The 24,088-nt window shown below is 41.1% G+C and overlaps 2 protein-coding genes across 7 annotated transcripts in view; one reads left to right on the top strand and one right to left on the bottom strand.

Annotated features, from left to right (window-relative positions):
- Positions 1 to 24,088, bottom strand: part of LOC126321776 (uncharacterized) — a 165,369-nt gene that overhangs the window by 40,597 nt on the left and 100,684 nt on the right. The window lies entirely within an intron of this gene.
- Positions 1 to 24,088, top strand: part of LOC126321732 (protein regulator of cytokinesis 1-like) — a 208,369-nt gene that overhangs the window by 84,043 nt on the left and 100,238 nt on the right. For all 4 annotated transcript variants that reach the window (XM_049994214.1, XM_049994212.1, XM_049994210.1 and 1 more), the window contains exon 6: positions 19,475 to 19,630. In XM_049994214.1, coding sequence (XP_049850171.1) covers positions 19,475 to 19,630 — 156 coding nt within the window. The remainder of the gene's footprint in view (positions 1 to 19,474; positions 19,631 to 24,088) is intronic.

Genomic DNA, 24,088 nt, shown 5'->3' with positions numbered 1-24,088 from the left:
TTCAGAAAGGTGCTGATGCAGTTGCTGACCCTGTGAAATCCTGCTCTCATTTACAGAAAGGCACTTAGCTTTTTGAAACTACTTCTGGTTCTCAAGCACAACTGCTTTTCCCTTCACTTTTCCAGAGCTATCCTGTTTATGTCGAGGCCCATCAAACACTGAATTCTTCCCGTGGTGTTATTTACGCTAGGCTGCTCGACATTCTGACCGAGGCCTAAATCCAAACATGCCTCTCTGATCAGGGTGTTACTGCTGTCCATTGGACAATGAAAAAGATAGATGCCTTCTTAGTGCCCATACACACTCTTTTTCTCACCTTTTATAGAGTGGTGCTGCCATCCAAGTTCAAAGCAGGCTATGAGGTTTTGACAGTCTAACCATATGTCCCGAAACCGATGCACTACTACCAGTGTCATCATTTCAACCACACTCATGTCTTGTCGACACCCAACCAAATGTGTAACCTGTGGTAGATATGCACACGGGGGCAATCGTCCATCTCATTCTCCCTGCTGTATAAACTATAATGGTGACCATGCTGTTTCCTCTCGAGATTTTCCCATGAATCTCGATGAGCAGGCTGTCCAAGAGATCCTGGTAAAGGAAAAAGTTCCTTATCTGGTGGCTTGCAAGTTATTGGCTAGTCACAAACCCGGCTTTCTACCATGTGGCACTTACAGGACTGCTTTTGCTACATCTCGCTCCATGAAGGACACAGCATCACAGACATGTGACCTCACATTCGGCTCTGAGGTTGCGAAATCGCCCAGTTTCATGGTAGCATTGCAGTCCTGTCATCTAGCTGTGCAACAAGCTATCAGACTCTTGTCTCACAGGGCCAAGTCACGTTACACAAGCGGCAGGCTGGAAAGGACGGAAGCAATGTTCCCATGACGACTTTGTTTGATCCTCCAGCCAACCAGCACCTGAGTCTTCCTCTGCTAACTGGAAAGGCTCGAGAAAGTCCAACAAAGGCAAACGGTCTTCTCCTTCGCCGACTTGAATATCCCTTCGACGGTGTTGCCATGTGTTGCCGGGGTGGCTGGCCTCTCTGTTGCCGGTGTGCACCATCAACTGTTTTTCTGTGTTTAACTCTGCACAGGCTGATAGCAGAAGAAAGCAACACTCCTGTGGACCTCATGGAGCAGGATCCTCCTTCCTTGGTGTGCTGCAGCAGCAAGTCTTTGCAGGCTGGCACTTGGCAGCCACCGAAGTGATACCACTTCATTTTTTCCTCATCATTACTCTCTTGTAATGGAATGTTCACAACCTTCGGTCCAACAAAGAGGATTTATTGCTGCTTTTAGAACTGCAGCATCAACTTGTACTCCGCCATCAGGAAACAAAATTGCTTCCTCATAGCCTTTTTGAGATTTCACATTTCTTCCTGGTCTATTTTGACCTTCCGCCCGAGGTCGGCATTCCATCTCTTGGGGGAATCGTGCAGTTCATACGGGATGACATTCATAGTCAACCCATCTCTCTGACTACCTGTCTTCAAGTTATTGCAGTTCTCCTTTCCCTTTCCACTTGACCTTTTCTCTGTGTACCATTTTCATCCCGCTGTCATTCGATGCCACCAGGGCTGACTTCCTCCAGCGTATTGGACAGCTACCTCACCCATTTCTGCTGCCCACCATCCCATTTGGGGTTATCCCAGAACCTGTCAGAGATGCGCCCTCTTGGCTGACATTCTTAATCAACTTAACCTTTTCTTCCTTAACAGAGGAGCACCCACATTCCTTTCAGACTTCTCATGGACCTATTGCCATTTGGACCTGTACTTCTGCACTGCCCATCTTGCCCATTGTCTGGTCTGTTCCTTGTCACCTACATGAGTGACCATTTCCCATGTGCTATCCATTTGATGACTCCTACCCCACCTTCATGCACCTTCAAATTGCAGCTTACGAAGGCCAACTGGAGGCTTTACTCCTCCTTGGCGACTTTTGACGGACACAGTTTCCACAGTTGTGAGGCCAAGTGGAATATCTTGCAAATGTTATCCTTACCCTCACAGAATGTTCTATTCCTCACACTTCCTCTTTACTATGCCACGTCCCAGTCCCTTGCTGGACTGAGGTGTGCCGCAATGCAATTCAAGTGCAAGAGATGTGCTCTCCACATTTTTAACCATCATCCAGTGATGGCAAACTGCATTTCAGTATAACCAGACACTTGCACAGTGTCATTGCATTCTTTGGGATAGCAAAAAAACTAGCTGAATTTCATTCACTAGTCCTGTTAACAATTTCACTCACTCTTCTGTCATGTGGCCCAACCTCCGATGGCTCTCGGGGACCAAGATCCATTCCCCAGTTTCCAGCATGACAGTAACAGACATTGTCATCATGGACCCTATTGCTATCTCCAACACTGTGGGCTGCCATTTTGCAAAAATTTCGAGCTCGAGCTACTCCCACTATCAGCCTGTTTTCCTCCCTTGGAAATGAGTGGCAGAGGCTTAGGCGATACCATCCTCTTCTCAGAATCAGGAGATTTACAATGTCACCTTTACTATGAGGGAGCTAGATCAAGCTTTCACTTCATCTGTATCCTCCGTCCCAGGGCCAGACACTGTTCACATTCAGATGTTGTAGCAACTTTCTCTTGCAGGCAAGCACTTTCTGCTTAATACATAGGTATAAGGCAAGTTTCCCAGACATTGGCGCGAAGCCACTGTCATACCCACAGCCAAGACAGGTAAAAGGACAAATACCTTTGTTCTAGCTACCGATACCTCTCTCTCTCTCTCTCTCTCTCTCTCTCTCTCTCTCTCTCTCTCTCTCTCTCTCTCTCTCTCTCTCTCCCACCTGTGTTTGCAAGGTGATGGAACATATGATTCATGCCCAGCTGGTATGGTGGCTTGACCCTCACAATTTACTAACCACTGCACAGTGTGGTTTTCGAGCGTGCTGTTCTGCAGTTGACCATCTCGTCACTTTGTCCACCCATGTCATGACTAGTTTTCTGTTGAAATCCCAGACTGGCCCTGTTTCTTGATTTGGAGAAAGCCTACGACACCTTCTTGAGGACTGGTAACCTCTGTAATTACTACACATGGGGCTTCAGTGGCCACCTGCCCCGTTTCCGTGAGGAATTTTAAAGACTTAGTTTTCAGGGTACATGTGGGTTCTGCCTTGTTGGAAAAACGGAGTGCGGCAGGGTTCAGTCCTGAGCGTCGTCTTCTTTGCTATCGTCATTAACCCTATAATGGCCTGTCTCCCGCCAGGCATCTCTGGTTCCTTTTTTGTTGACGATTTTGCCCACTACAGCTGTTCTTTGCGGACCTGACTTATTCAGGGACATCTTTAGCGGTGTCTCGATCGTCTTTACTCACGGAGCTTTGAAAATGGCTTTCGTTTTTCCACTGACAAAACAGTTTGTATTACCTTCTGGCAGCACTATTGGTTTCTCCCACCATCTTTACACCTTGGGCCTGTTGCTCTTTCATTCATCGAAACTATGAAAGTCCTGAAGCTCCTGCTCCACAGGAAAGTTTCTTGGTCCTCCCACATGTCTGTCTTGGCAGCCCACTGTACGCAGTCCCTCAATGTCCTACTTGTCCTCAATGGTAATTCCTGGTGTCCTTTGTTTATGCATCCTCATGTCTGCTGCTCGTGGTCTTGAGGTAGCATTCTCACTTCCCGCGCACGGGGTCCCGGGTTCGATTCCCGGCGGGGTCAGGGATTTTATCTGCCTTGAGATGACTGGGTATTGTGCGTCTTTCATCATCATTTCATCCTCATTCACTCGCAAGTCGGCATAATGGCGTTAAAGAACTTGTGGAGCGGTGCCCGAACCACCACACAAGGGATCTCCCAGCCACCAATGCCATACGCTCATTATTATTATTATTATTATTATTATTATTATTATTATTATTATTATTATTATACATCCTCATGTCCGTCCCTCTTTCGCCATCTGAATACTAAGCACCATCGTGGCATCCGTTTTGCCACTGGCACCTTTTACACTAGACCAGTTAAGAGTCTGTACGCAAAAGCTGCCGGACTACTGCTGTCCTACTGCTGCGACTTCCTCCTCAGCAGATACGCATGCTGCTTGTCTGCCATGCATGGTCACCCATCCTATGTCTCCTTCTTCGTTGACTCCTTTGATCATCGGTATGTTGTGTGTCCCTTTTCTCTGTAACCTCCTGGAGTGTGCTTTCGGCTTTTGCTCTGGCAGATTAACTTCATGCTCCTTGCAATTTTCCTTAACTTCGTGTTGACTTTGGGCTTCATTCACTTCCTAAGGACACTACACCAGCCTTGTTGTATCGTCTTCAGTTTCATAACCTTCATGTGGAATTTCGCGTTAGTACCTTTGTGTACACTGATGGCTCTCGCACTGACCGTGGTGTCAGGTGTGCTTTCGTTGTTGGCACCAACGTTTTTTGGTATTGGCTTCTAGCACAATGTTCAGTATTTACAGCAGAGCTCTTAGCCCTATATCAGGCCAAAACATGGCATTCCTGTGTAACTAGTGAAATATATCAATAGCTGTGTTAGAGTGCAAGCATACTGGCCATTTTATAGGCCACTATCAATGTGGGAATGAACAATCTGTTTGTTGGCTTGACTCATTATTTATCTAATGGGTCATTTTAGCACCATCATTTTAAAGCCCCGCAGAGGGTCATAGTTAAGAGATAAATGTTTCTTAAATAATGTCTACACTTATGTGACTAGTGGCCACGTATGAATTGCAGATTCAGAATAAACAAAACAGTTAAGCAATAATTAATGTATTATGAAAGGGATCGTTGCTGCTCACCATGTAGCGGGGATGCTAAGTCGCAGATAGATACGACAAAAATACTATTAGAAAATGAGCTTTCGGCTTAAATGGCTTTCGTCGGACATAGAATATACACGCATACACTCATGTAAATGCAGCTTACACATACAGATGTCTGCAGTCTCTGGCTGCTGAGGCTACACTGCGAGCAGCAGTGCATGATGGGAGAGACAGCTGGGTTGTGGGGATAAGGAGGCGGCTGGGATAGGGAGAGGGGGGATAGCAGGATGGGGTTGGGGGGGGGGGGGGCGGTAAAGTGCTGCTTGTGGGAGCATACAAGGATGAGGTGGAGAGAGGGTAGGACAGCTAGATGCAGTCGAGAGGTTAGACAGAGAGCAGGGGACGGTTAGTGGAAAAGGAGAGAGGTAAAAAGACTTGGTGCATTGGTGGAATAAAGGACTACGTAGTGCTGGAATGGGAATGGGGAAGGGGCCACTGGGTAAGGACAAAGACCAACAAAGGATGAGGCCAGAAGGATTACAGGAACGTAGGATATATACCCACCTGCACAGTTCAGAAAAGCTGATGATGGGAGGGATCCAGATGGCACAGACTGGGAAGCAGTCATTGACATGAAGAATGTTGTATTGGATGGCATGTTCAGCAATGGGGCAGGGGGCGGGGGGGGGGGATAAGCTTCAGGTTATTAAGCCTCCCCCAGCTGCTTCTTGGCCACAGTTTGTTGGTGGCCATTCACGCGGACAGACAGCTTGTTGGTCGTCAAGCCCATGTAGATTGCAGCACAGTGGTTGCAGCTTAGCATGTAGGAGTAGGTGGTGGTGGTGGTGGTGGTGGGTGGGTGGGTGGGTGGGTGGGTGTATAGGACTTGTCTTGCATCTAGATCATATTACAGAGATATGAGCCATGAGGCAAGGGGTAGGATGCAGGAATTCTGTAGGGATGGACAAGGATATTGCACCTAACTGTCCTAACTCGTCTCTGTATGCTCCCACAGGCAGCACTACTGTCACTCATCCCTACCCTGCTATCCCTCTCTGCCCACGTGTCGTCCTTACCCCACAACCCAGTTGCAACTCGTATCATGTGCTGCTGCTCACAGTGTGGCCTCAGCAGCATGACTACGGTTTTGTGTGTGTGTGTGTGTGTGTGTGTGTGTGTGTGTGTGTGTGTGTTATGACTGTTGTGCCTGTTTACGACTCAGCACCTCTGCTTTATGGTGAGTGGCAACTATCCTTTTCATAATAATGTCACGTAGAAGAAAGCACAATTGGATGAATCGCGAACATTAATTTCACTTAATGAAGATTTACTCAGCACTTGCACATACAAGAGCGTGAAGCAAACTGCATCCGGCCAGAACACATACAATATATATACAGCTACAGAAAATTCTGGTACAATGATTCTTGACATTTGTGGATACTTCTAGAATGTACTCGAACCGAATATAGAAATTAAAATTGTACTGTCCAGTTAAGTATTGAAGTCACGACTCTCCATGCAACAGTTCAGCATCATAACAACTACACCACGGTGTCTTCTGTGACATTGCTCTCTCTTTAAGAGAACAGCGTCTCAGTGTTACGTCCTAATCTGGGAACGAGTCGTCGGTCCTGCATACTCCGACTCCCGATGACTGGTTCTCACCATGGCGGCAATCTTCTTAGAACTTCTTTTGCTGCTATGCTCTTCGTCACCTTTCCGCTTGTTGCCTGTGAATGGAGCTTTGAATTTACCCTGGGTTGCAGGATCCTTATAGGGCTTCATTCGAAGGACGTGGACCGTATCTCTGATCTATCGTTTTGTTGTGGTGGGGTCAAAATCTTCAACTTCGTAATAAACATCAGACAACTGTCTTACAACCTTATAAGGTCCAAAGTAGTGTCTGAGGAACCTCTCAGATAGACCAACATCCGAACAGGAGAGAAGATCCAGATGAGGTCACCAGGCTGGTAGACAACAGGGCGGTGGCTCACGTCAAACGTTCGGCGTTCGTTTTCTTGAGCCTGCAGCATGCGGAGTCGAGCTAACTGCCGAGCTTCCTCAACTCTGGTTAACAGCTGGCTGATGTAGTCGTCGTTCACGTCATCAGGATGTAACCATCGTCATAGTCACCTCACGCCCATGCACCAGGAAAAATGGCGTAAGTCCTGTTGTGTCTTGTATGGCGGTGTTGTAGCAAACGCCATGAAAGGTAGCACCTCATCCCAGTTGCTCTGCTCAACATTGATGAACACAAATAGCATGTTGGCCAAGGTCTTACTAAGGCATGCAGTAAGCCTGTTAGTTTGCAGATGGTAGGCAGTCGTCATGAGATGAGTAATGTTGCACCAACAGTTTATCTCTGTCACAAGATTCGATTGAAAAACTTTCCCTCGATCTGTATTAACGAACTTGGGACACTGTGTTTTAATACAATGTCTTCCACGATGGATTTGGCTACCTCTGATGCTTCGGCTGTATTCACGGCTTTTGTAATGGCATAGCATGTCAAATAATCAGTGCAAACAATAATCCATCTATTGCCACTAGCAGACATTGGAAATCGTCTGAGGAGGTCAATCCCAACGTGCTGGAAAGGCGTTTCGGCTGATGGAATTGGTACGAGTCGGCCTGGTGGTTTCTGAGGAACTGCCTTTCTCCTCTGGCACTCTCGACAGTGTGACACTTAGTGACAGACACTCCTAAATACCTGGCCAGAAAAATCTCTTGCAGATCCTATCGTATGTCTCAATAAATCCTAAATGTCCAGCCTCAGGTGTGTCATAGAATTTCTGTAGAACATCTAAGCGCATGTGTTTAGGAATCACTGGTAGCCACCTCTTACCAAATGGATCAAAGTTTTTTCTCCAAAGTAATTCATTAACTTCCTTAAATTGTCCTTTCACATCCTCTGACCGATGTAAGGCAAGTGTAATTTGAGATAACTTGGTGTCCTCCCCCTGCTCAGCAAAGAGATTCTGGAGTGCAGCGAGACAGTCACTATCTCATCAAAGTCTTGATGGTCTTGCACAGGGTTTCTTGAGAGACAGTCGGCATCTTGGTGTTTTCTTCCCCTTTTGTACACTATGGTAATTTCATACTCTTGAAGACGTAGTGCCCACCTGGCGAGTCATCCTCTTAAAAGACCTGTCAACCATCAAAGTGAATGATGGTCTGTAACAACTGTCAATGGCCTTCCATAGAGATACTGTCAAAATTTGCACATGGCCCAGATCACAACAAGACATTCTCTTTCTGTAGTTGAGTAGTTTCTCTCGGCTTTCGTAAGTGTACTAGGAGCCTAGGCAATAACCTTCTCTTTTCCATCCGAAATTTGCTCCAGAAAAGCACCAATCCCATACGTGTTGGCATCTGTGTGTAGTTCTGTAGGTGCTCTCTCAAAATACAGACTAAGTACAGTGTCAGTCGTCAGAGCTTTTTGCAGCACATCAAAAGAATGTTTTTGAGCACCACCCCAGATAAATTTAGCATCAGCTTTTAACAACTCTTGGAGTGGCCTAGCTTTGATAAAACGACGGTAATAAGAACATGATCAGAGTAAGCTTCTGACATCTCTAATTCTTTTAGGAATAGGAAATTCCGTTATAGACCTCACCCATTCTGGGTCTGGCTGCACACTTTCGTTTGACACAAAGTTTCCAAGTATTTTGATTTCTTTTGCTCCAAAGAGAGATTTTCTTGGATTAAGTTTCAGTCCACCTTGTTGGAGACATTTTAAGAACAGTCGTCAATCTTTTTATATGTTAATCAAATGTCTCTGAGAACACTATAATGTCATATAAATAACAAAACCACATTGTCCACTTCAGGTGACTTAGAAGATTATCCATCAAACATTCAAAAGTTGCTGGCGGATTACACAAACAAAACGGCATTTTCTTAAACTCATACAGGCAGTTTTCTCACGATCAGCCTCATCTACTTCGATTGGCAGTATCCCGAGTACATGTCCATGGTTGAGAAAAACTTAGCCCCCTTCAGACAATCTAGTGTATCATCAATTAGTGGAAGAGGGTAAACATCATTTTTAGTTACCTTATTAAGCTTTCTGTAATCAACACAAAAGTGCCAAGTGCCATCCTTCTTCCTGACGAGGACCACTGGTAACGACTATTGGTTCTGTGAAGGCTGAATGACGTCATTCTTCATCATTTTCTCTAACTCGTCGCAAATTATTTGATGTTTCATTGCTGACACACGGCATGCTCTATGGCTTATTGGTTTATGGTCGCTAGTGCTAATCGGTGGTACGCCATCGATTTGTGCAATTTGCTTGTCACCTGTGGATTGAAGCATTCAGAGAACTCTTTAAGAATGGCAGATAGCTTCTTCAGATGTTCCTTAGTGAGATCTGGTGATAGTCGAGCCAGAGGATGTTGTCTCGTAGTGGTAGCGCTAATTCCACCCACAGACTCGGCATGGAAGGTTTCTATGAGGCTCAGCTGTTCTTCAATTAATGGCTCAGTGTTTGCTATGCACATGCATCTTGGAAGGATCTGCGTTTCTTGGCACAGTTAATGATCCCCAATTCACCAAATCCGTTCCCAAACGAGACGACAAAGGTTAGGATGATCAAGTTATTCTTCAGTGGTATGCTTCTCTTACATTCCACTACAAGATCCATGGGTTGATGCATAGCATGACATGTGACAGTTACCTTTCTAGCACTAATCGCAGGAATGATCACTTCATCTAGTACACATAGTCTCCACACACTCAGATGCACATCTTTCTGTCCACAGTATCTCTTCTCGTCTAGCATAATCTTCGAGTGAACACAATCTATAATTGTCTGAGAAGCTTTCAAAAAGTCCCATCCGAGAATGATGTTGTGGCTAACTCTTGTAAGGCGATAAATTCTAAGGGCTGTATATGGCAACTTATACCAACATGAATGGTATATCTTCCTGTAGTTTTTACATATTTCCCATTAGCCACTTTCAGCGGTGATGTTTTGTTGTCGATGAATACGGTTTTCTGCAACTGGTGACGGTACATCTCCGAAATGACTGAATATGATGCTCCAGAGTCTACAAGAGCTTGGGATGGTCGGCCATTTATGAGGATATCAACATAGTTTTCTATCATTTTTGTAGTGATCGATGGCGGAGGATCTTTCTCTTCTGCAGCCGCATCTCCAAGGAAGGTCGCACCCTTTAGTTTTCCAGGTTGCGGCGGTTAGGTGATTGGCTGGAACTTCTAAACGGTGATTGAGACCTTGATTGGCATGTTGGGTAGCATCCTCTCCAGCAGCTGACTTGTGGCGATGGTAACCTACATCTTCTTGTTCATCTTTGTCGTTCCAGAGTTGGTGTTGGCTAGGATGGGTCCGCTTTCTTCTGACACGGGCATCATCAAATATCCGCCACCTTTCTTGACAACAGCACACCACATGTCCCGGTCGTCCGCAGTGGAAACATACTGGTTGGTTATCCTGGATCCTCCAGATGTTAGTCTTCCTTGGTGCCCAAACAGGTTCCTGAAGGATGAGAGATCGGCTTCAATGTCTGTTCCACTTTCTCCGTTATGACCTCTTGAAGCGTCTTGGTTTTTTGCTTGCCGTGCAATCCAAGTGCCTTCTGAACTTCCTCTCTCACTATCTGGCGAAGAACACTTGTGAAATAAGTTGCTTCCTCCATCACAGACATCGATACGTTTGGAAGCTGTTCAAACTTCTTGCGTGTAATTCCTGTTTGATGCATTGTCTCGATATACTGGCACCATTTTATGAAGTCGTCTGCTGTCAAAACCTCCTTCAGGAGTAGGGCTTGATACATCTCCTCAGCAACACCCTTCATGTAATGTGCAACCTTATCTTCCTCCTCCATTCTAGGATCCACTATTAGACAGCTCCAAGACATCTTGAATTTAGGACACTAGTTTCTCCTGGACGCTGTGCCCTGCACTTAAATTAATCTTCAACCTTGCACATCTGCCATCGTGTGTCGCGGAAATACTTGCACAGTTCCACCTGGAATACTTCCTAACGTTCGAACTTCTCCTCATTTTTCTCATATCATTGCTTGGCAGTGCCCCCAAAGTAGAAAAATACGTAAGCCAAACACACGATGTCATCCCATTTGTTAAATTTGGCTATACACTCATATACCTTCAGCCACTTATTTGTATCTTGGCCATTGTCACCAGAGAACCCGAAGGATGTCTAATGTGGTGGCACACAGTTGCTGCCATCATAACATCCTCTTCTTCTTCTTCTGTCTCCGATAGATTGCCATCTGTTGAATATGGTTCGAACTCGGGTTTCTCGCCACGTAAATGGCGGCTCTGTCGTGGCCTAATGGGAGCCACTGTGTCATCAGTAATGTGCACTATCACAAGTTTCAATACCTGGTGCCTCCACCAGAATAATGTTACGTAGAAGAAGGTGTAAGTAGATGAATGAGGAACACTAACTTCACTTAATGAAGGTTTATTCAGCACGTGCACATACAAGAGTGCGGAGTGAACTTCCTCTGGCTGGAACACATACAGTATATATAGAGCTACAAAATATTCCAGTACAATGATTCTCGACATTTGTGGATACTTCTAGAATGTACTCGAACCAAATATAGAAATTAAAATTGTACAGTCCAGATGAGTTTTGAACTCGCAGTTCTCCATGCAACAGTTAAGTATCGTAACCACTACACCACGGAGCTACTCAGCTTCTCCTGCGGCAATATTGTTACAGTCCATCTTGGATTTTCCATTGTTGAATAATTAATATATGTAGCGCTAGAATAGCCGTGAATACAGAAACACGTATGAGCAAAGTTCATTTAACAAGACTGTAATTCACAATTTCAACAGTGAACATTCAGATCTGAAAGTGCAGTTTTCCATGATCAGTTATCCTGAATAACCACTGCGAAAATTGTTCTGCAAGTCCATCGTACACAAATAATGATGTCAACTGCAGCAGCAGTTCATAACAGCTTCATATCCCGTAAACAGAGCTAGATTTCATAAAGTTGTGCAAAATCAGTAAGTCCTTCAAAAAGTTAAAGTATTTATCTTACATGGCTGCTCGGCAACATATCCACTCGACAAAAGCTCATTTCCTAACAGTGACCAAAGACAAAAGACACACAGTCACTGACAAAACACTGGTGACCAGCAAAACATCACATGTGCCATACCTCTCACCCTTAAATACTTTGTGACATCACAATCTACTGAATCAAAGTTAGTAGTACACCACTGCTGCAGTTTCAACAATACTTTACTCTTACTCGTAACCTATTGATGCTGCAATCACTAGCACAACCAAACACCTGTTAAACGATGACTAGAAAGTTATCAGTGTTTAGGTGGATATAAGGTTTGGCATTTTTCAGGCAGAGGTTAAAAGGTGACTATGGGTACAAAATACACCATTACATCTGCTCTATGGTGAAGCTCTTATGAAAACTCAGTTACTGTTTTAATGCCATATAATCAAGTATGTAATTCAGGTCTCTCCATGTACTTTCGGAATGAGCCCAGGGTTGTTCAGGTGTGAATGAAACTTGCCGAAGGTTTCTCCCACTACAAGACGGACCTCAGTTAAAACAGGACCTTTAAATGCACTTGTGTGTTGTTTGCACAGTGTGCAGGCTGCCAGTTTTTGGGGCTCTAACCCAGGCTATTCTTCCGTGAGGTATCTGAAATTACACGTATAAAATATAGTGAAATCCCTATTATATGTTTTCAAGTGGGCCAGACTTTAAAAACACAAAAGTGATGAAAAATGCAGAATCAAAGCAAATGGTAACTCCCCCCCCCCCCTCCCCCCCAGCCCAAAAGAAATAAAATAATAAAGAGCAAAAACACATGCAATTGGCATTTACAACTAAAAATCGCAATCCTCTGCAGCACTTTGTATAAAATCAGTGTAAGCGAAGGAAATTAAGTGTACTATATAATGTTTATACATTAATTTGTGGTAATGAATTTTATCAGTTCTTTTGAAATTTATGTGGTTAAACCGTAAGCAGAGATGCAAACGTCTGATTAATGACATACTTTGTCACCCTTGCTGTAAATGTTTAATGCTTTTCTTATGAGCCGCACATCACATGCTCATCACCATTAAAGTATTATTTTAGGCTTGATGAGAGAAACAGAGACGTGAAAAAATGAATTTACTTTTCCAGTTGCATTACAAGCATATTAGAAGCCGACTCAGTATATTTCTGTACACTATGTAAAATGTAAATTTGAAAGAAAACTCAAGTGTTACAGTTTAGTTTCATGCTCTCACTGCTGCCAATCTTTATGATCTACAGTGTGTGGTATGTGCAGTGTAAAATATATACGTGAGTAATGTAGGTAATTGTTGCAACTGAATCATGTTCATGAACACAAAAGTCTTCAAAATCTGTCATTGCAAAGCCCTTGTTCTATTTCTGTATGACATCTCTGTCATAATACATCATCTGAACAAAAAGTATATTTTCAGCACTTAAAATGCTTTCACCCCTACCTGCACTCCTTTCACTGAAAGGCCTCTCCCCCCCCCCCCCCCCCTCCACACATCCATTAGGTGATCTCATTTTACATGTGTATCGTGGCTACACTGGCTTTGGATGACTTAACAAGTCACCAGCCAATAAAAGTTCATTAGCTGGAAGTGGCCGATGTTTCCTCAATTATGACTGAGCATATCCTTTAGAGATTCACTGTTTGAATTTAAAAGATTGACATTCGATATTGTTGTTGAATACAGTACATCAGAAATACATGCAAAAATATGACACTGAGTTGCAAGTGGTACAAGAAAAGGTGGTGGCTGGGCTCGGTCCAGATTACTCCATGTTAACTGTCTAGTTCTTCCATTGCCGCCGCAGTGTAGCAGTAATTTCACCATAGTTGTGCTGTGAAGCTAAATGTTAGAAGTTGTGTTGGTAACACCAATTGTGGATTATGTCGCCATTTCGTCTTCCACATCTCCCCTCTCCACAATAGCCATAAAATATTCCCTTAACTCCTCCACCACCCATGATGTGAACCATCTGTCTTTTGTGCCACTTATAACTTGTACAGTCACATCAGATGCCATTAGGAAGAAAACGGGATGAAATAAAGTGAGACATTGAGTGAGAACTCAGAATTGAGGTAAAATTTACTAGGAATAAATGAAAAATCAGGGAATTTTTAGCATTGATCTTATGGGTTTTACACAGGGGCTACGAATTTATGGTGTAGAGTTGTGAAAAACATTAAAAATGGGGAATGTAAAATCAAAGTTCCACTGTAATTGTGAAATAGTTGATTACATTTTTAGGAGAGGAAAGTTCTCAGAAAGACAAATTAGCATTCAGTCTAATGTCACATAATAATTATTCTGAATAAACCCACAAAACTAAAATTTCTCCTCAATTCTCTAAACCATTCTTCATGAATTAATTGTAATGAACAACTGCACATGGGCTCTTATATTACTTACATCTTATGTAAGAAATTATACTTGGGTTGTGCTAAATAAACTTGATAAATTAATGTCACACTGGTGCAAAGGACATTACATGTTTGTACAGATAAATGATAAGCATTTCAGTGCAACTACATTAACTAATTAGGAGTAGTACCATCACCATTCTGCATATAAGGTAAGATAACTTACAAGGGCACCACACGACAATCAGATTTTTGTAATTTTTTAGTATTTATGGTACGTGAAGCTCAGAACTCAAATATACATCTGCCAAAGCAGTTCGATGCAACATTAAAAAATACTTAAGAAAATAGACTTAAATTTTTCTGACCATTTTAAAGCAAGGTCGATTTTCCTCGACATTTCTTATAGCTGTGGGGTAAAATGCTAGCCTACCATGTCTGTGTCTCACGTTTGATTCCCAGCCTTGTCACGTCTTCCATGAATATTTCTCTGAGAAACAAAATACGTAAGGATGAAAAAGAATATAATTTGTAACTAGCACCTGAGAAGCCGTCATATTCTTGGCTTGGCCATTGTACAGCCTTGTCACATACTGTGAGTCAGGAAATGGGCTTATTTGCAGCAAGACAAGTGTCCTCACAGACAGCGCGACAGTGTCTCTCTCGCCACAGACTGTCAGTACAGTGACCATTATAGTGACTTCACATTACACATCAGCAGAGAAAGTGGTACACCAAATGAAAATTACTCACAGGAGTGCCAACTTGTCTGTCCATATGAGTTCAGGTCATGTATACTGCACTACAATAGATTTATCCACCTGCAGGACTCGGAGGAGAATTAGCATTGCCAGTTTCCATTCGACCTCATCTTCAGCACTATCATATGAACGCAGCATTGCTTGATGGTATGGTGTGCCTTTGGGTACACATTTCTGACATATCAAAGCCAGTAGCTGTGCATTGTTGTGTTCTTCATGATGTGTTTTAACAAGGTTTTGCAAAACTTGATGTTGTCCATGCTGTCCTGACCTACCAGGATACGGTGGACCATCACATTCTCACGTCTTACAACCATTAAAAAATCTGGTCATGCCTTGTCAGGACACTGACACATCACCTCTAGCAGGCCAGCTTGAGTGCCGGTCCCTCTAATTGGCAAGCACTAGCATAGAGTTGAAGCCCTGTGAAATGATGTACCTGTTATATCATTCAAGCTCAGCACAACTCGATATCCAGTTGGGTTGGAGTAAGAGATAGCAGCTTTATGTACTAAATTTCACTCCTTTTATACCCACGTCACGTACAGATGAATCATGTATTCATTCTACTTTATAGTATGTGTACAATAAATAAAATTTCGTTGTAGCATTGTCGAAAACCAGGACTGCCCTGTATTGTCCATAAGTTGCTTAACTGGCTCACTGTGATGCCCATAGTAACCACTGCTTAATTCTATCAGCCTCCAAGCTGACTGCTTGTGCTCCATGAGTGATACCTTTTATAACACCTCTATAATCTTAATAGGTATAATTTTTTCCAGAATGTTGGCAATCTTGCTTACTGCAGGGTGTGAGCTTCTTATTATCGCCTCATTACATACATTTCTGTTTATTACTCACAGGTACACATCCAGTGACTCACTCTGTTGGATTAGTTACTGTAGGTGATTTTTTTTTAAGAACTGCTAGTACTAAGAGGTATGTAAGTATGGTTGTTGTTATATGGCATGTTGCTGTCTTCAGAGGTTGGATTACTCCATACACAGATGCAGTCAATCTCATAAATTTTATATTCCCTGCTCTATTGCCAGACAACAAAACTACTGCACAGCCACAATTAAAGTATTATACTGTATAGGAAAATTAATAAATTTTGTAAAATCGCATCCCTCTACAAATAAATTGTTCCCCACTCTAATAATTTGCCTGCAATTATTCTAAGTGTATTCAGTAGCCATGTTCTTCCTTCTCAACTGCTGTGAAGCACTTGTAACACTATTCTACTATGATGGTAAATAAATATCTAATTCTCCATATTTTAAATCCAAAACTAAATTTGCTAAAGCCCAGATATGTCTTGGAGGTTACACCAGGGCCAGAATTACCAAAAATTTTGAAACATACTGTTTACTGAGTTTTAGCAAAATGTTTTTCCTATGGCAGATATTTATGACTTATGTCATAAGTAATCCTGCTACAACATACAAATCCCTTACATGATCAGTAAAGCTATCTTCATCTCAAAGATTGGTTTAATTAGCACTGTGCTTTTGTTAGACATGATCCTGGTGTGAGATATGCCATTGCCTTCATTGCATCTTGAACTGATTTACTCAGCCAGTTACAGGGGGGACCAAGAGTGAAACTTGATATTCTTCACATTAACAAATCATTGCTTGAGCAAAAAGAAGCTACAAGTTACAGAAAATTTCGTGAGACTGATTGAGTATTGAACCCCGGACCTTTGGAGTGCTAATCTAACAATAAGTCACTAAGTCACACCAAATGATTGAGGAAGCTCTGCAAATCTAAGCATGTCCCAGAGGGGCCTTCCTTGTCTAGTTGGACAACAAACTGATTCCATGCACCGCATCACACATCACTGGATGTTCCTGCCTCCTTGTTTCTGTAACATTTATTGAAACTATCTTTCTACCTCACTATCACATATGTATAAGTTCTATTGAAAATACTTTACTACCCCCAACCTTTACTTCACACTTTCACACTTTTTAGCTGTTTTATTCACTCTTGCATTATGTCGCATCTAATCTATACCTTAATGGTCAGAAGATTTCTACCTTAGGGGCCATTAAGCTGGCAAGCTTCGCATCCCCACTATTACATATTCTTTTTCAAGGTTTCATTGGTACAACACTTCTTCTCCAAAAAGTGTTGTGTATCCTTCCCCTACTCCTTCATCTCATACAAAATTCATTCTGTTTTTGCCACTCAGTTTCTGTGAAAATTGATCACAGGAATGTAATGTAACTTTCAGATTGACCACACTTATTTATTAAATTATTTGCATCTCAGTACTAACCTTCAGAGGTCCCATACTCCTTTAACTCCTATGTTGGGATCTTCAAATGGTAGCTCATTTGCTTATTTAAAAATGTAATCTGCTCTGCCACTCATCTCAACAATCATAGTTGTATATTATTGATTTCAATTCCTTACACAGTTATCTGATATCACAATAATTTGTTTTAGTACAACAAAAACAAAAGATGACTGATCTCAACAGGAGTGTATATACATTGACAATACCGACTCAAATGTCTTTTACACCCAGAATGATCAAATAACCAGAATTTTCCACAAAATACATTAACACTCTGGTGATCTCCTCTTCCAATTTCACTAAATCGTGCTCTTTATTTTAGCAACCAAATTTTGTACTTTGCTGTTTTTGTTTCCATGTTAACAACTGCTAGACTGCATTGAATACATGCTTGCAACATGTAAAATGCCTTGTATGTTTCTAACATGATCAGTCTGGGGCAATCTGTAATGTGTGATAACAGAAGAAAACTTTACAAGCCAAGATTGCTAAAAAACATTTTTATTATATGACTGGCTTCAACAGACCAATGGTGTTGTCATCGGTTCATATGCTTTTGAATTTTTAGCATCCATCAGTGTTAAAAGTCCCGTAACATTGCTTAAGTACACACAGCTACTATGAAGATCACTACACATCAGCATTTCAAATGTAGAAGTATTATGTACAAACATAAAATTAACTACATTGTGCCAGTTGCAATTGTTTATGTTTACTACTAGCTGGTAACTGACAGAGAAGGCAATGCAATCTACACTGTATAATTAGTTTTATGTTTCTATATAATATTTTTACATTTTGACATGCTGATGTGTAGTGAAATTCTTGGTAGTGGCATGTACATACGCATTGTTAAGCTACTTGTAACACTGATCGATAATGTGTTCTAACAATCCAAAAATATAAGAGCCAATGACTACAACATAGCACTGTTGAAACTGGTCATACAATAAAATGCTTTTTTAGTAATCTTGACTTGGGAAGTTTTCTTCAGTTACCATAAACTGCTTTGGCTGCATATCATTGACGTTGCAGGATGCTTGAACTGTATACCAGTAACATGTGTCAATGAAATGTGAAAACTTCTTTCCGAGCAAGTTGTGGGTATTAAACTTCGTCAACAGTAATGGAGAAAAAAACTAGTTTTGTTTTAAGCTTGGTTTCACTATACAACCTGATAGTTGAGAGCATCACTTGCAAGGCTACCATTAATTTTCTTTTGATGATTTGACAACTTATTTTGATTAGTATTTTGACCCTCATTGTCCTACCTTTTTTTTTTAAGTGTGTGTGTATCTGTCACCACTTGTCATGAGGGAGTTTTTGTAGTGGGCCCATGACTAAGAATACTGAGCCACAGATCAGAGGGTGAACATTTCATTCTTGATTTAGTTAATTGACAACAAATGTTTTGGTTTTGTGAGAAGTTGGAACATTTTAATCAAACATCTGTGAAAGGTATTCCTTCTGATTAGGCAGTTTCTGTTTGTAGTGCAGTTTATATCCTTCTTTGAAAGTGAAGATGTGATTATGCAATTGACACAGTTGGTAGTGGTTTTATCCCTCAACACAACATTCTATCATACAGGTCATGTGTTGTGGATGCAGAGCTTCAACAACAAATAAATCAGTGTGTGAAATCGCCAGTTTAGCTTCCCGATAAGAAAGTCAGCTAACATGCTTGTAGAAGGTTTTTGTGCTGCGTCGTCCTCTGCAAATCCATGCTGCAACTTTGTGGGAGGAAAATCATACACTTCTAGTTTAGCTCATGGACATTATGATTTAGGGCATCATTAATTGTCCTATATGCTTTATTGAACAATAGGCTTTTCTTCGATCCTAACCCTGTATGCTTTGTTTATACTTTTATGAAATCTCTCCATATTAAAATTGTATGTCCTATTCCAAAGTAATGTTTCTGTTCCAAGCATTTCAAACATGCTCAGAGACTGAACAGAAATTATTTATTTGACAGTTGTTTTCATGATTTATCTATCTATCTTCCTGACCTGCACTTCGGTTATGTTTCGGGGTATATGATGTTTTTGGGTTGTTTTTCTTGTGTGTTTGCTGCCCCGTGTGTTAATATAGTGTGCACGGTTGCAAATTTTACTATTATGGATGCACTCCAGTTACAAAACTTATATGTCATTCACTACAAGACTATTGCCATGTTTATTTTAGTTATGATCAGAAGTAAAAAAGTATTGTGGGCTGGTAGTATATTAGATCATGCTATTTAATTATTATTTTGCAGGCTACACTGTTCAGAGTATTTCAGTGTAAGAAATCATCAATTGTATCATCTCTGAGAGAACTGGAAAGTGAACCTTCTGAAGATTTTGAAAGGAAAGTTGTGTGTGGCAATGATGAGGAATTCAAACTTTCTGAAGAAAACATGAGGAAACTGGATGTAAGTAGGTGAATGAAGGACATACAAAACCCATAGTTTTGTTTCTTACAGAAGTAAAAAATTTAATTTTTAAGCGGTAGTAACCCCTGAATATATCTCTTTTTTTTTCAGAAGTTTTGTTCCCCAAAAAATAGCACTTTTTTTAACTAATGAAAAGTCCTTTAATGAAATAATTGCATATAGACATATGAAGAGAGCTCTTAAAACTCAGTAAGTTAAAATGTTTTGGAAATCATCATGAATAAATTCCTAGCTATATTTGTGCACTTGAATTTGAGTCAAGTGTCCTGAAACTTCCCCCAGATATTAAGTCAGACCATGGGTGTTGCAGTGAATGTAAATGTTAAATGTTAATAGCTGTGTGATAAGCACCAAAGCAGGGAATACTGTAGAGGGTGACATCACAGTCATTACAATGATACTTCAATTCCCTTCTTTCTTTTTCACAATAAAATTGACAGAAAATTCCAGCCAATGAGTTACCTGGGTTTGGCTTTGCCTTCATTTCAGCATTGTGAATTGTTGTCAAGATAGACATTTGTTTGGTCCTCCCATTGAATTGCTTTCATTTCTTATAATGAAAATGATAGAGGCATATCTCTTGCGCATGAACGCACAATTCCATGCATACACATTCTCTATGCAGCAAGTGAGTCAGTGAGTTGAGGTGATGGGTAGTAATTACCATCTGTAAGGCAATAGCCTTTATTCATAAATCATTTTGTCAAGATCATTACAGTCTGAGTTGGCCATGGCTTATCATGATACATTTCAGTCCTTTACTTATGTATATAATGAGAGACCATACACACCCACTTTGTCTCACATAACATGACCATTAACTCTCATCTGTCATCATACTTCTTCAGGGCATGTACTAACTTCAGGATTTGTGGCTGAGGTGTTCAACTATAGGCCAAATTTTCATTTAATTTCAGCAGTGGATGGTGCATAGGAATGTGTGCCAAATTTTGGGAAAATTGGGGGCACTTTCTCATTACCAGAAGTCATGAAAAAGTCTACACCTGTTGAGATATTGGTGTAATGAGCATCAGTATTTTGTGCAATACAGTTAGTAGATTGCTAAGGGAAGTAATATAAAGAATAATACAAATACTCATTCAAATCGTATTTATGATTTTATCTTGTGATTATATGAGGGTCCTACAGAATTTAAAAAAATTTATTTTCAAAGTTACAGTACCCTACTTTATTTTTCAGTGTAGTTTCTATAACTGTCAAGACACTTACTGCAACATAGGACCAATTTTTAATTTCTAATTTTGTATCCTACCGACAAATATTTGAGCTAGTATGTCATTATTTAAGGTGTTCATACTTAAAACTGTTTTCCACCCCAAAATTCCTTTCGTTTTGGGAATAAATGAGAATCAATTAGTTCCAAGTCAGGGATGTAAGAAGGATGTAAAAAAAATTTCCACCTAAGATGTTGATGTTTTTGCTGTGTATGTGCTGATGCATGAGACCATGAATTGTCATGAATCAGAAACACCTTTGCTGCCAACGTTCCATGTTGTTCAAGACTTGTTCATTGCACTATCACCATTTCTTTGCATGCATATAAATATTGACATGCCAAACTTTTTTGCATTCAGAAAAGAATGACACTGTATTTCGCATTTGGTGGGATTTTCAGTGGGTGCCACTATTTCAAAAGCTTACAAAGCAAAGAGGCCTGGCTGCTTGACAGCAAAACTCAGCTCACACTGAGATGGGGGAAGGCGCTAACTGGCTCACTAGCAGTCACAGTGGGAGGGGATTGGTGCTAGGTATAGTGTGCAAGCATTCTCTACATTTTGGATGACTCTCATATAATGACTTCTAAAAAGAAAAGATTAAGCAATGTGTGTATAGGACACTATCAGCTGACAGTCAGTCTCTCTCATGGTACAAAAGCTGTCTTTGGTGATAGACAATTAGCCTAGGTGTCTAAAATGATTCTGAGAGTATTTGATCTTTCCTCACATAAACGAGCTGGAAGTCAGTAAAGCTTAACCTGTGGTGGTGGCGGGAGAAGTTTCTGTGATAGAAAATCATTCTTATCTTGGGAATCAGATCTGATCTGCCAAATGTCCAGTCTGTAAACTAAGATCTTCAAGGGGTAGCTAGACATTATAGTACTAGTGGCCCCTCTGCCATTGTGTTTCTTCCCATTCTACGTCTCATGCATTATTTTGGGATGTGTGTCTGTTTTCAGTGGCAATGTTTGTCGCCATTTATAAAAGACAGTTAACTCGGAAAAAATTGAATTTTTTTGGTTGCTGTCACATAAAAAATAACTAACAAGATTTTTTCTTAAATACTGTATATATCTTAATGATAAATTTCATGCCACACTTTCAGCAACATCACATTCAGCTCAGTAGAATTGAGTACATTTGAACAATGAATTTCTTCAAATATTTGACATTATGTGAAAAAAGAAACTATTATTGAATTCACAGAGCAACATTTATCCGTTGTCTTAAAATAGAATGTTTTTGTATTTTTCTTCAGCGTACGAAGTGTAAAAAAAAGAAGTGGCCACTTGACAACCTATATTCCCATTAAAATTACTTGATAGTTGATGTCTGTCACTTGCTGCTAATGAGCGGTAGCCACATGGGTGCCAGCTACCTCTCAGTTATAGCTGACATCCAAACATGACAGGTCACTTCACAAATGCTGTTAACATGTAATACGGAGCAATTTAGGAAGCGGCTGCCACGAGGTATGATGGAAATGTGGCATGCTCTGTTGAACTGATTTTATGTGACCAATGACTGAACTGCAGCATATGACACATTCTGTAGCTTTGAATTTAAATTTGTGTCTTAATCTAACCACAACCTCATGCTGTGCAGTGCATGCAAGAAAGCAATGGATAGTAGTCAGTGGCAGAACTGAATTAACAGTCACTTTGTTCCTAGTGCCTGAAACTAACCATTATGAGCAAAAGCGAGACAGAAAAATTTCAGTTCCAGTGCTGCTGCTGCCGCTGCAAAAAAAAAACAAAAAAAAAAAAAACCACCAGCTGGTAACTGTATTGTGTGGCCGTTGTAGATCATTTTTCTCATTACATCAAAATGGTACCAATGCCAGACCAAAAGGCAGTCACAAACACACAAGCATTAATTAATAGGTTGTTAATGAAGTTTGGGATGCCAGAGTCAATAATTACAGACCAAGGAACAAACTTCATGTCAGGCCCAGTAAAAGAGTTGTGACAAATGTTAAAAGTAGAAACATTAAGAACTATATCATTTCATCCTGAAGCTAATGCGAGGATGGAACGAGTTCATCGGACAACTGCGAAGATGTTTAATTATTATGTGAATGTGCACCAGTCGGATTGGAACACGAGTTTATCCTGCATAGTGAGTGCAGATAACCTCAAAGTGCAAACTTAACACAGGGTTGTTGCTATTTGATGTGGAATGTGTAAGAAGATGCATCACCATTCAACCTGATTAGACAGAAAGGAGACAGGAATGTAGAGTTGGACTGATAATTTGGAAGAACTGTGACAAAAATGTGGAACAAGGCCCACAAAGCAATTACTAAGGCATTGGAGAAGCAAGAAGAGACAGTAAAGCGAGTGGTAACATTACCTCAGTACAAAGTGGGTGAAAGGGGGGTGATTCAAGTCCTTATATTCTGAAAAGGGGGAAAAAAACCAAATCTGTAAATGGTCCCAAGGCTTGTACCAAGTAATTGAAATCACATCACCAGTAAATTAATGTTTAAAGTTGCCAGTGAGGCCAATGACACACAACTATTCAAGGAAGTGGCAGAAGCACATGAGGGTTATTAATGAAGTCAAGGAAGGAGATGAGGAAGAAGCAGGAAGAGGTGGTCTTTGTGCCTAAGGCTCTGTATATGTTGAGGCCGAGGAGTTAGTTGATATGTATTGCGTTTTGGATATTCTCATTTTGTTGCTCAGGTTATTGAAGTTATTTCAGATAAGGTTATATATTATGTTAAAGTGGGAATTATTTTTAGTGTGATATAAGACATGCTGTTTGGAGACAACAGGCTTCTGAGGGGATGTGATAATGATCCCTGTCCAAGAGGAGGTGATTATGGTCCCAGTCTGACGGGAGCTAATAATGATTCCTGTTCTCAGGTTGCCATATGGAGAAAGGCAAGAGCAGAAGAATGCTACTTTTGGCAGTGCTGTTCTTTGATCGGGGTGGAGTGAGGCGTTCCAAAATCATCGTCTGGATGGAGGAGTTGTATTTTTCAGGCAGCAAGACATAGTATTGTCCAGCCATCAGATGGTCATTGGGTTTAGTATTTAATGTATAGGAATTGTGAAACAAAATAAGGAGTTTAGAGGTGGTGTTTTCAGGGCTTCAGTATTTAGCAAATAAGTATTAAATGCTTAAGGAGGTGTCAAAGGAAGACAAAAAGTGGCTTGGGGCATATGCACAGTTGAAGGAGCAGATGGAGCCAAGG

This window comes from Schistocerca gregaria, chromosome 2, assembly GCF_023897955.1.
Source record: "Schistocerca gregaria isolate iqSchGreg1 chromosome 2, iqSchGreg1.2, whole genome shotgun sequence".
Lineage (NCBI taxonomy): Eukaryota > Metazoa > Arthropoda > Insecta > Orthoptera > Acrididae > Schistocerca > Schistocerca gregaria.
Note: the sequence above shows the minus strand (reverse complement) of the source record. Positions and strands in the feature narration are given on the sequence as shown.